The sequence below is a fragment of the Leptinotarsa decemlineata genome, unplaced genomic scaffold (assembly GCF_025532065.1).
Source record: "Leptinotarsa decemlineata unplaced genomic scaffold, Ldec_3_MD MMD2_P_RNA_scaffold_2, whole genome shotgun sequence".
Taxonomy (NCBI): domain Eukaryota; kingdom Metazoa; phylum Arthropoda; class Insecta; order Coleoptera; family Chrysomelidae; genus Leptinotarsa; species Leptinotarsa decemlineata.
Window position 1 is genome coordinate 20,588,554 of NW_027412529.1, and position 14,109 is coordinate 20,602,662.

Genomic DNA, 14,109 nt, shown 5'->3' on the forward strand with positions numbered 1-14,109 from the left:
ATAAGATGCATTGAATGCTTTGCGGTACAATTACGAGGTTATAATAAGAATGCTAATGAAAATTATTCTTAGCTCCTCTGAATCAGATGAAAAGACACAAGTTATTTCATTTGAAAAACATTTGGATAAATTTGAATTAGTTTTTCGTGTAGTTTCACACACACTGACATCAGAATCAGTTAACATTGTTTCCAAATTGCTGCAAAACAGTGGAATTGACTTATCTAAGGCTAGGAATTTTTCAAATAATACAAAAACTGAGCTGACTGATGAATCTACTCTTGTAGTAGTTGTAGATTTTGAAAACAGAAGAAATCGTGGGATCAAAAAACATGCTGATGATCTATAGCTGAAGACGAAAGATTTGCAGACCCTGAAATGTATTTCAAAACTGTTGTGTATTATGTCATATTGGAAATTGTAATAAGTCAACTAACTAGTCCAGGGCATGTAAAACATAACCAAGTGTCACAACTTCGCAGTTTTTGTCTTCAGCGTCAGATAGAACACTTGCTGAGAAATAAAGTGAGCTCTGTCAACTATAGATTGGAAATCTACTCTCCGGGTTTGTCTCAGAACTTTCAAATTTCAGGGTATCTTTAAAAAATGACATTGAGGAAAATAAAACTTTCCTATAAATCGCTGATCTTTTGTTCGTTGAAAATTATAGCATTGCCTGCATTGCTTTTCTTGCTTAGTGTTGAAAATGATATTGCCAGAAGTATTGATACTAGTTAGCGAAGTTATTGAAACTTTTGTTTCAAAAAATGCTGTAAAGGCTGGAAAGTTCAACATAATTTATTAAAATGATATAGATTTTCAAAAGTACATAAAGATATTGTCACAATTTCAATATTGTCAGAAAGTGATAATTTTGCCTTATGACCTTTTGTTTTTGATAGAATATGACATTGTTCTCATGTATGAGCACACCCTGAAGCTGCTGGATTCCGTTCAGAAAAAAACCCATTCGCTTGATTAGAGACACGAATATCACTTGCAGCATTGATAGACTGGAACATGGAAGAAAGGTTGGTTATTTGTCTCTCTTCTACGAATGCTTTCACGGAAAGTGTTCTAGTGACTTGGCACATTTGATTCCTGCTAGAGCGATACATATCAGAAATACACGACGGATTATGGCTGCTCATCGTTTTGAGGTTCAACTCAGGATACCTTGAACTTCACTGTTTAACAACTCTTTCATTTGAAGAACTGCGTTTATGTGGAATAAGCTACCTGAGAACGTTTTTCCAAAAACATTTGATCACCAGCGATTCAAATCCAATCTGAATCACTATTTTTGCACAGGCACCGCTCTTAGAACGGTGCCTGTGAATAATTAACTAGAGTAAAAGGTTTGTATGGGCTTCTCATTTTTCCGTTTGTTATATTTCGTCATGGCGTTCCTGATTTCTATCTGATTCTATCTGACTTTAGTTTCAGTCCACATTTACTTACTATATGTATGCTCTTTTCATGATGCTGTCAATAATATATACTCAAAACTAATATGTAACGTTTGTGGTGAAAATGAGACGAGGGCAATTGGGCATGACAAAGGGTTAGGACTCTGTCTAGAATGTTCGCGGAAGAGCCAAAAAAACTGTTACTCCACTGGATCGACCGTTATTCTTGCCAGAAAACAAATCGATATGAACTTGTGTCCGGAAATGCTTCGTTTCGGAGATACAGGATGTTTAAGTTGAATATTTTTGTTCGTTTTTTTTTAACGACTTTTGCCAAATTTGGCACCCGGGGTTTTTTGGGAAATCATTATTTCGTATAAATTATCATGTAACATCTAGAGAGCGCTGCGTACGCTGTCATTATTTATTTCAAATTGCCATTTTTGATAGTATACTTTTGATACTTTTCATGAAAAAACATATTTCCTACACCTTCTCCAAGTGAAAAAAGTGCACTTCCTCAACAACGCAGGAGGTTATCGTTTTCGAAATACCTATTCACAAATTTCTACATCGATGCATATTACTTAGCTCCTAAGGCGCTGAGTGAAGTTGCTGAGAATATTACAGAAACTAAGTAACTGGTGGATCTCGTCAAAATCATCAACCAACCATGTTTTGAAAAATTTCAACGATTTGTATCAAGAAAATGAACGATTTTTCGATAAACACACTTAGTTTTTGTAATGTTCTTAGCAACTTCACGTAGCGCCCTAGGAGCTAAGCAATATGCATCAATATAGAAAATTATAAATATCTCGAAAACGGTCACCTCCAGCGTTGTTTGAAAAGTGTACCTTCTCCACTTGGAAAAGGTGTGGGAATTAGGTTTCGTTATGAAAAGTACCAAAAGTTAACTGACAAAAAAATAGGGCAATTTGAAATAAATAATAACAGCGTACGCAGCTCCCTGTAGATATTACATGAAAATTAATACGAAATTATGATTTCCCACGTCAAAAAACCCCGGGTACCGAATTTCGTGCAAATAACTTATTTTTTTGTGAAAGTTATTTTTTAAAAACGAACAAAAAAATCAATTTTAACACCGTGTATCTACGAAACGAAGCATTACCGAAAATAATTTTATAGATTTTTTTTTAAATTGTCTTAGAATTACGTCACGTGAATATTTTAATGTACTCATGTTACACCCTGTGTATCATTTTCTATGTCTTTTCCCTTGTGAAACCCAATACATTTTTGCACTTGAAAGATTACTGATGTCACTGATAGTTTTCTCAAGAGAGGCATTTTTCAGTGTTTCTCACGAAAAATTGAACATAAACAATCGAATTTGAATGTGTGTCTGCGCTCTTTTTTATCAATTTCGAGTTGAGAAGTTGAAATCAAGAGATGCACATGTCAGAATTTTGGTTAGCTTATCAAAAAAAATTATTGCAAAATTCAAAATCATTTAGTCATTCATCTGGAATGTGATGCTTTGCAATAAATACGTCAAGTAACCCCACATCTCTAAATATTTACTGAATACTACTATTGTTTATCAAATTCGAAGCATTAATCGCCCACAATGGGGCGATAAGAACAATATCCCATTAGAGGAAATAGCTCGAGATGAAACATTCATTTATTGAATTTTGAAAGTGTTGTGCAAAAATGGGAAAGTACTCAATATTCCATGTTTGCATAATTATTTTATGTATATGTGAATCAATAGCCAAAAGGAACAGACCTGAAGACAAAACAAAATGTCCGAAAGTGAAAGCAATTCGGAATTTTGATTTACAAGAGGTGAGATTTTCTTTCAATCCTTATATAAATATATATATATATATATATATATATATATATATATATATATATATATATATATATATATATATATATAATAAATATTTCGTTTATATAGGTGGGAGTAGGAGTGGGAAAGTAGGAATTCAAATAACAAGAGTAATAATTGAAAATACTTCTGGATACTTCTTACTCACATACATATAGGTACAATCGATCGCTTCAAAAAAACTTCACTAACTTTCTTCGAAAGCTTCTGATAATTTCTCTTTCAAATTCTCTGTTTCACTATCACTATTGTCATTGTTTCACTATCACTGTTGTCATTTAAATCAATAATGAATTTATTTCCACCATTAATCTGGAAGTGTCTAATCTCCATATAGTCTTTTTCAACTGAAATAACTTTTTTATTCCTTTTATGCCAGTCTTCTTCGGTAATATTGGATACTTCTTGTTTAATTAGCTCTATTACCCTTATTACATTTTGGAAAATTATTTTTACGCCTGATGCTTTGTTTCAATTTTGCCCAAATCAACTTGATGGGATTGAAAAATAGGGGGGAAGTCTCAGTATGGTGTGTCCATACTTTTCAGCAATACTCTCAAGGGCATACACTTTTTCAAATGTTTTTGTCTGTAAAACTTCAAGTAGTTGGTTTTTAGTATAGTAATCTTCAAAATACAAATTGTTATCCATTAAAAAACTTTGTATTTCATCTTTCCTCGAATTTTTATTCAGTGCTTTGATGATCTGTTGCGAATGATACGAAGCGTTGTCAAGAACTATTACATTATTTGCATCTAAATTAGGGATCAATGTGTTTTCAAACCATTCGTCGAAAATACTAGCTTCCATGTTCTTATGATTGCCATCATTGTAGTCCTTAAGTTTTTTCCACATAATTTCAAAGAATTCCTTTGTTTTCGGGCATGTTAGACGTACACATTCTCGAACCATCAGTCCAACCTTTCGTAACTGTGTCGCGAGTATCATACCAAGATTAGTCCAAATAGAAAATTTGCTGTTGTTCTTGTCTATATTTACTTATTGGTTCTTAGTATTTGTTATGCAATTCCACTATTCTTCTGCTTTCCATAACTGCTTGACGTTTGTTTATTATTTCAAATCTAAATCCTAGTTTGTTTGTACAATTTTGAAGAGTTTTGTCACAGCAGCTCACGTTATGGTACCGGAAGTATTTAATTTCTTCCTTATTATTTCAGTTATAGGAATCTCATTGCTTTTGTAACAGTCGTATATTGTTTTTTCAATGATTTTATTACTTAAACATCTAAAGGTTTTGGTGATCCTGTATCACATCGCGTGTTGCGTTCATAAAGTTTGTTTTTGACTATTTTACGTATTGAGAAAGGAATTTCGGTCAAATCTGATGTTGCTTGTAATAGTTTGTTTCGCTCGAAATCAAACTTGAGATGTAGATTCTTATATACATTAAAACATACTCTCTGTATTTCAAAATTCAAATGTATCCGAATCTTAATCACTTGTATCTCTTTTTCGCATTGTTCACCCTCGCTATTGGAATCACAGACTGGAAAAAGTCTGCGTTGTTATCACACTCCTTATTACTATTAGTACTTGTCCAAGAACGCCACATTTTGAACAGATAACAATAATTTTAAGTAATTATAACTGCACCAATATCGAATTTCAACACTTAAATCGCGATCAGTTCCTGAACTGAATATTGATGACACGATGGCGATAATTATCCCCGATTTCTATTCGTCTCCGTAACATGACCTCAAATTTAATTTTATGACTATTCAGCCAATCATAAAACTCGATTAGTAAAAATTAACCAATATATATTGGTTTTTTTGGCCTTTGAGAGTGTCGCCAACTTTAAATGTGCATAATATCGTTTATTTGGATTATACCTAGGTATCAGCAAATAATAATTTCTTACTATAGTTTGTGAGTACCAAGAATATAGTAAGATTATTTTTAGTATAACTAGTTAAATAAAATCTTGATGTTTTTGCAATACCTACCCAGAAATCAACGACTCATAAAGATATAAATGATAGCCCCTTCTGATGTTGCTCCACTGGGATGGCAATTGAGTGTTTACAGAGACCCATTCCACGTGTTGATAAATATATTTTATTTATCATATCTTCATTGTCTGAAATGATGAATGATTCGCTTCCGAAAAAATATAAAGCTGGAAGGTCACATGCCTACTAATTTGTTCATGATTTCAGATGTTGGGAAATTGGTTCATAATCGAGTACTACGCTAGTTCAGAAGAGGCTTTATCCTATAGATGCATGAGAGCAGAATTCAGCATGCCAACAGAAGAAAATGTCAATATGAACTTCACTTATAGTTTCACTGATGATCCCATGAATGAATTACTCATTGGAAACATATCATGGGTCATTCCTAACCCTGCAGTCCCAGCACATTGGACACATTCTGAAGATACCTGTAAGTGTAGTTAATATATCAAGATAATATTCCTAACACATCATTTCAAAATGACTCAGGTGAATTTATTTGAAGTTAAAGAAAGTAATGATTTTTTTTAAATGAAAAAATACACAAAACTGTCCCTTATATAAACACATTATATATATTAGAAGAACTAATATTTCAATACATCTGTTGTCATATTTACTAATCAATCCCAAGGTAGAATGAGAAATTAAAAAACAAAATATATTTGCACTGCAATGTTCTCAAAATGAGCTTACATATAGTAATACCCTGTTTTCATGCTTTAGGTATAAAATCTATGTCGTTCTCCTGATAATAATAAAATGATTTAGAAATGTTAAAACTCAATTCCTTTTGTTATCCAAATAAAGCTACACAAACCTCGGGAAGATGTTACACAACGACTTATTAGACCTAGTGTGTTCAAAATATTTTTCCTCTTCCCTAAAGACTGCTCAGCTTATATGCCAGTTTCCCCCCTCGAAAAATTATGAAAAGCAAACAACCACAGCTTTTCACCCTAGTCTTAGAATTTTCAAAGTACATGAAACAGAGGTTTCGTCCTCTGCAAGATCTTCTTTCTGCCATCGCAAGCTCTTTCAGGTATTTTCGCATCTGACAGATTCCTATACAGGTACAGGTTCGAATATCCCTGACAAACATACCGTCAAATATTTCTCCAATCATACTTTGGAGAATACTAGACAGCTCTCGTTCTCTCCTATTGACGAATTTAAGGCTCAAGAAAAGTTACTTTCTATCAAATCCACGGCCACCGGCCCAGACAAAATTTCCTTAACGATGATCCTGTATTGCTGTCCTCTGATATTGCCATGCATCGTCCACATTTTCAACTTCTGTCTAATTAATTCTGTTTTTTCCTCCGTTTGGAAACAATCAAATATCATCCCATTGCCTAAAAAACATGACGTTTCAAGCATGGATGATCTAAGGCCTATAAGCATCCTCTGTACCCTGTCAAAAGCTCTTGAAAAAATAATTGACGAACAGATTCGTGAGCACGTCCTGATGCACAATGTTCTTCCACACCACCAGTCAGGTTTTCGTCCAAATCATAGCTGCGCCACTGCTCTCCTCAAAGTGACGGATGACATATTCTCATATATAGATGCGAACAAGCTTTGTGTTCTCATACTTCTTGATTACTCAAAAGCTTTCGACAGGATTAATCATGAATTGTTGTTAGCTATTCTACACTATATAGGTTTTTCTCCATCTTCGCAGCAACTTATGTCTGCTTATCTCAATAAACGCACACAAAGAGTCATACTGAACTCCACATCATCAGACTCCATCGAAACCTTGTGTGGTGTACCTCAGGGATCAATATTGGGCCCGCTACTCTTCACTATTTACACTTCTCAATTCTGTGAACATTTGAAACATGTAACATCACATTTCTATGCGGATGACACGCAGCTGTACCTCGCATTTGATGAAAAAGATATCGTTGCTGCCTGCAATGAGGTTAACGAGGATCTTGCGAGACTTGTCGATATATCAGAAAAATTCTGTTTATCCATCAACCCAACCAAATCCAAAGCCATACTTTTCGGTAGGAAATCGACCAAAAATAGATCCCGACCTCTAATTTACCTTTACATCCGAAATGAAACACTCAAATTGTCAAATTGTGAAAAAAATTTAGGCTTGTTTCTTGATGACTCCCTCACGTTTTCCACGCATATATCACATATAATTAAAAAAGCTTTCGTAAACCTAAAACTGATCTATTCCAACAGAGATATTTTAAATAAAGCATGCAAAATCACCCTATGCGAGTCACTCGTCCTATCCCAGCTAAATTACTGCGATGTTGTTTATGGGCCGGCTATAAAAAACTCCGATAGAACTCGCCTACAAAGACTCCAAAACTCTTGCACCCGACTGATATGCGGTATTAAAAGACGGACTCCAACCTCGAGTTACATTACTGGACTGGGCTGGTTGCCTATGAACAAACGACGTATTTTGCATTGCTGTTTATTATATCACAAAATTTTACTCACAAAAAAACCTTCATATCTATATTCAAAAATTCAGAGGCGTTCTGAAGCTCACAATGTTAATGTCCGGTTTCGACAGAAATTATCTGTACCCAAGCACAACACTTCGCTTTACCGATCTTGCTTCTCCTATGGCATCGCTAAAATCTACAATTGTATTCCCGATGATTTCAAAAACTTGTCAATCTTCAACTTTAAGAAAAAGGTTAAAAGTCTTTTGTTGGATGGTACTTTAGCAATAGACTTCTGATACATTGATGAACTTATGCGACATTCATTGCACTTTGTGACATAATTATTATTTTTATTTATATTTATATGTATATTCTTTTTCAGTTGTACTATGTTTATGAGAAGGTATATTCTTTTTTCTTCTGGAGGGACCAGTTTTTGTCACTGGTCCCTTGACGTGGTTGCGTGGAAGAGCGCTATTCTATCTTTCTCAGAAGATAGAAGAGCGAACGATGCCATTTGCTACATAACATCAATCAACCTTGTTCTTTGTAACTGCTTTTTGTGTAGCAATAAAAACATTTATTATTATTATTATTATTATTATTATTATTATTATTATTATTATTATTATTAATATTAGTGGCCCTTCTATGCTTTCATTTTCACAATCAATTTGTTTCAAATGTGATAATAATTGACGTATAGTAATGAAATATGTGGGGAATAACTTTTCTTGAGAGTTATTGGGTATGTTCGCCTCAACATCTTCTGAAAACCCTAAAATATGATACATTCATTCAAAAGCAATGTTGCCAATAGACCATCAACTCTTCCGAAAAAAAAAATATGAAATAGATGTTATTCTTGATTCATCAGGAAGTAACAGACAAATTTTTCTCACACTATTTATGTGGATTGTTCTAAGAAAAGGATACGTCAGTTATATCTTCTTCCATTTCACAGGAATTTTCATCTGTTGCATCTGTGGTTTTGGCAATGGATGCATACTGACGAACAAAAAATCCAACTTTTTTGCACCTAAAATTGTTCGTGCAGCCTTTCTCGCAATGAATTGTATTCAACAGTTTCCCTGGAATAGGTGGAAGTACAGTCTGTATTGGCTCCAAACTATGATTCATCAATTTACAGCCCGCCTTCATGATTCAGCTTATTACCATTTGAAACAAGTGTTGATAAGTAGAGGCAGACAAGACAACTAAACTATTTCACTGTTATTTATATTTTACACTCAATTCAATAACCCATACTTGTCTATCAATTCTACTTTTTTCGGAGCTCCATAAGCAATAAAAAAAGCGAATTCCTTTCTTGATAATGGCGTTCGCAGAAGAGATAATGTTTTTGAATACTTCTGAAAAGAACTATTTTGCGTGACAAAGGCAAGTTTAACTTGTTTAGGATTTTTCTTAAACGCTCCTTCTAATATCGGAAGGGGGTTTTTAAGTGTTACTTCACGACACGAACTTGATGAATGAATAAGCTCTGGAGTCAGTATTGGAAAGAAACCATTGGATTTTGGAAGATTGTTTCATATTCATTCCATAGTGATACCCGTATCTTTCAACAGCTTTTTGTAAGTTTCCTTTTCGTGCAGGAATGAAATAAATTCAAGGTTTATGAAAATTGTTTTTGTTACCCAAGCAATAAACGTTGTGATGGTGTTTTTGTATTTCAGTTTTTAGTAACTGATTTAGCTCAGTGATTATAATATCCTCAGGTTACTTTTCCAACACAAAGATAATTATACAATTTGACCTTTTTCTCAAATAACTCTACAGTAATTGATTACTTTCTTTTTAATAGAAACAGTTATGTTCCTGGTCACTTGTGATTATTCTTTATTCTTTTGCTTTTCCTGAAGATTTTTTTTGGGCAGCTAAGTCATCCTAATATATACCTACTGGTGATTGGATGTTTGTAGATAAAACTGAATGTTAGCACACAGCTACTTAGAAAATGGGGCAAAATGAATCAACAAGACTTATTGTTTCTTTGATTCGTTTCCTTGCGTTTTTGTAATTCGAATTTCTTTGTTGTTCCATGAATTTATGATATCATTCAGTATTATACAAATTACAATCAAACCGAAAGTCATAGATAGATTTGACTAACCTACATAGATTTGGTCCAGACCCACTGAGCAATGCAAGTATCACTTTTGAAAATATTCGGTTGCTAACTCCATATTTGAATTGAGATTTCTTGGAGCACAGATACAAAAGTAATAAAATATCTTTTTTTTTCATCATATAACTTTTTAATAATGTAACGAAACTAAACGATAAAAGTTATAATTAATTTTTTTATCACATATCTTTTCAATAATGTAACGAAACTACAAGGTTTGGAAATATAATTCCCTTCCCTCGCCACACCTCGTTTTTTCTATTTATCAAAGCAGTGCTGGAAGTCTTCTTTGGTGAGGGCATTTAGGAGATGTCTTTTTTTTCTTTACCGCTTCCATCTATTCAAATCGGGTCCCTTTCAAAGCAGATTTTATCTTCGGAAACAAAAAAAACCACACGTTGCCAAATCTGGCGAGTACGGCGCGTGTTCGATTACTGGAGTGCGTTTATCGATCAAATACCGCTTCACAGATAGCACGTTATGGGCAGGTGCATTGTCCTGGTGCAAAATCCACGGGTTGTTCTTCCACAACTTGGGCCTTTTCTTACGAACTCGTTCTCGCAGTGTTGCCAAAACTAGCAAATGGTAAGTGTGGTTGACAGTCTGACCCTCTGGAACCCATTCAGTCATCCCAATACCTTTAATGTCAAAAAAAACTATTAAAATTGCCTTGAATTTTGATTTAAACATCCTTGCTCTTTCTGCCCCCACTAAAGCGCTTACACCACTCAAAAACACGCGCACGAGATAGAGAATTGTCCCCATAGGCCTCATGCAACAATTTATAGCACCCACTCAGAGTTATTTTCAATTCAACGAGAAATTTGAGATTGATACGTTGCTTCTGTTTTTCGTCACACATGGTTTTCGGCTCGAGAAAAAAAACACGTTCGTTTCAAACTACTACTGCACAAATACTATAATAGTGACCACTTAAATGAAATCAATAAAAATACTTTCGTCTAAATACCACTGATAGATTTTATTTATATGACCGGTTTCGGGTTTGACCCCATTATCAAGTATAAAACTGGTCAACCCTGAAACCGGTCGTATAAATAAAATCTACCAGTGGTATTTAGACAAAAGCGTTTTTATTCATTTCATTTAGGTGATCATGAATTACCATAAAGTAAACAAGTCATAAATCACACATATAATAGTGACGAAAACGTGTTTTGGTACGTGAATAGAGACGAATTCCAGATACCCAACGCACTACTCGTTTTTCCCCACCCTTCCAGGGCGCCTTCTAGGCGCGTAGTCTCGTTAGTTAATACCCGGACCTCGTTGATGAAAAAAGTTATAATGAAAAAAAATGAAAACAAATCCAAATTTTAATTTGAAAGGGTTATATTTTTAGGAGTGACTAATTTTTGGGAAACAAAGTTTTTGGCTTTCTACTATTTCATCTTGATATAGACAAAATGTGGGAATCTTACAAACGAAGGAAGTAATCAATTTTAAAAGAATACACTATATACATAGGTGTGTAGATCGTGTAAATAAGTAACTTTCAGACACAAATCTGAAAGAAAAAGCCTTCCTGAAACAGCTACTTTCATTAAAACAGTTTGTATTCCGAACAATCGTTATGAAATTAAATCAGATATCATTCACAGGGTTTCTACACTATATACTAAAAAAAAAAGAATTTTTCTTTCGTGTAATTCAATGTTTATATGAAAGTAGCTGTTTCAGGACGGCTTTTTCTTCCAGATTTGGGTCTGAAAGTTACTTCTTTGCATGATCTACACATCTATGTATACAGTTACTTCTTTTAAAATTGATTATTTCCTTCCTTCCTTTGGAAGACTCCCACACATCAAGATGGAGTAGATGAAAGCCAAAAACTTTCTTTCCCAAAAATCTAAATTTATAATTCAAAATTAACGTAGTTGTTATTAAATTTTTCTTTCTTTAATTTCAGATGAAGGAGTATATAACACGTATGTCTTGGATTCAGATTATACATCTTGGGCGTTACTCATGCATTGTGCTGAGAAGTCAAAAGTGCCTAGGTATTTATCAAGTTTTGTAATGAGCAGGGAGCCTTCACTTGGGAAAAATGTTGTATCATACTTGAGAGATAAACTTCCCAGATATGACATAGATCTGTCTTACATGTTTGACATGCAACAAAACGACTGTAATTCAACAACTGATCTTCCACCTTCTCTATTGCTGAACAGACCATCTTTAACAAGCAGAAGACATCCCATGAAACACATTCACTGAAATTGAATTCAGTCCTGAAAAAATACTGTTTGTTTTGTAATCAAAGCCACAAGGAAAATAAAAAATTCTACCCAATTTCATATGTTGACATCTCACGAATTTTCTTTTGATGATTTGAAATATATCAATACAGCTATAGGATAGGATCTAACTACAGTGTGAAAACTTTACAAAATCAGCAGATATTACTGACCATATAATAAAAAAATAATAATTCTAGACTAAAATATATTTTCTCTAACAAAATAAAAATAAATAAAAGTTCTTCATTATATTACAATTCAATAATCATCTGAATGTTATTTCCAAGGTGGTTTAGGGTACTTTTCTTCTTTCTGGTGTCCCTTTAAATTTGATCTGTTTATGACTTCTTTTTCCTGAAAAGTAATAATTCATAAGGATGCAAATTATCCATCGAATAAACTCACGTGTAGCCAAGATGTATGGTCTTCATTATCACATTTTACTTTTCCTTGTTCTTCAACACTCTCATCTTGGGTGGGATTACTGGGTTTTCTATTCAGTAACTGAAGAAAAGAGGTATGACATCAGTAATCAAAGGATTTGTTTACTGTTTCATGGTGCAATACTTAAGATAATGAATGTGAATATTTTATGGAATATATTATCCTCATACGAATTCCAGCATTGCAATTGTGACATTGAAGTATTAACATTATAACTTCACTTCAAGATCAGCAATAATCCATGTAATATATTAAACTTTTTGAAAAAATAATACAGAAGTGTTGTTTTTTTTTTATTTTTAAGCTGAATTTTGATGATTCTGATGATCATCAGGATCTGAAGTCACTTCATTATTTAAAATAATTCCAAAAAGTAAATTACAAAATCAACTCTAAGAATGATACTTCAATTAGATATCACTACTGTTTAGTAGAGTTTTATACAAAAAATATGTTTTGGACTTTCATTCAGAAAATATCTTTTTTGGTTTTCAACTTCTTCTACTTCTCTCAGAATCCTGAAGTAAAACATAAAAAAAATTTCAATTGATAATATTTATTTCATCTTTTGTGTTTACAACAATTTTTATCATAACAGTATAATCTTCTTCAGAACGACTGGAACTCTGTTCAAAATCAGATATACCAACTTGATGCCCTAGACAAAAAAATTATTTGAATATTTCAAATTTTTTCTACAAGATATGCTTGAACCTAAGTTAGCAAAAGTACAAAGTTTTTCCAGTAAATTAACTTCACTCATATGAATATTTCACATTTTACCGTGAGATTTTCACTCAATAATTAACAAAACCACAACACATGTTTCACTATGTGTTTATACAATTAAGGACTATGTTATTAGTTTTCATAACTGTGACGGTTTTGTCTACAAAGTTCATGACAATAAAGTATTATTTCTCTCTCTCTCTCTCTCTCTCTCTCTACAACAGCTTTTTTGGGCTTATCTAGTATTAAACTTAACTACACATAGAACTTCTTAAATATATCAATAAATAGAACACAAGAGTAGGCATCATATGTAACATTGACCTACTTTAACGAACCAGCATATTGCTCGTTTTTAGAAAAAGGCTTGGACATATAAAACAAATAATAATTTGAACAAATTCATCAGAAGAATTCAAGTTGACTTATGATTCGTATTCCAACTTTTATATTGATAAAACTAGATGCACTTCCTCTACAAATACCGAGTGGCATCGAATCTATTAGACAAGTCATAACTACTTTCTAGATCTAGGGTAACACATGGGCTGAAAATTCCCGGGCCTAAGGAAGAAAATACGTTTTTGTTAAAAATTGGCTTTATTCATCAACGTAATCTCCATCAAGAGCCACAGAATCATTCCAGAGCCGCTCTAACATTTCAATAGGTACCACTTTTGTTGAATGATTTATCTTTTGTCTCAAAATAGGCCCTAGTTTCACTATAACCTTTTCATTAGAGCGAAATTTCTCACTAGTGAGCATTTTTTTGGGGTCTTCGAACAGCCAGTAGTTTCTTGAAGCCAAATCTGGCGAATACGGTGGATGTGGGAGCAATTCGAAGTTCAATTCAT

General features: G+C 33.4%; 2 protein-coding genes across 3 annotated transcripts in view; one reads left to right on the plus strand and one right to left on the minus strand.

The window, feature by feature from the left end:
- The first annotated feature begins 2,958 nt into the window (after positions 1–2,958).
- Positions 2,959–12,134, plus strand: Karl (lipocalin/cytosolic fatty acid-binding protein Karl). The gene is made up of 3 exons (XM_074185338.1): positions 2,959–3,224; positions 5,457–5,682; positions 11,752–12,134. The coding sequence occupies exons 1-3, from the start codon at positions 3,090–3,092 to the stop codon at positions 12,057–12,059; spliced, it is 669 nt and encodes a 222-aa protein (XP_074041439.1). The 5' UTR covers positions 2,959–3,089; the 3' UTR covers positions 12,060–12,134.
- A 136-nt stretch (positions 12,135–12,270) lies between these two features.
- Positions 12,271–14,109, minus strand: part of LOC111508302 (centriole duplication and spindle assembly protein centrobin) — a 41,822-nt gene continuing 39,983 nt past the window's right edge. Inside the window, exons 8-9 of one of the 2 annotated variants that reach the window (XM_023163750.2) lie at positions 12,488–12,586; positions 12,271–12,436 (exon numbers count right to left, since the gene is read on the minus strand). In XM_023163750.2, the coding sequence (XP_023019518.2) occupies positions 12,359–12,436; positions 12,488–12,586 (177 nt within the window). In that variant the 3' untranslated portion in view covers positions 12,271–12,358. Of the gene's footprint in view, positions 12,437–12,487; positions 12,587–13,066; positions 13,185–14,109 lie in introns of those variants that run through there. The other variant, XM_023163751.2, reaches the window with a different exon arrangement.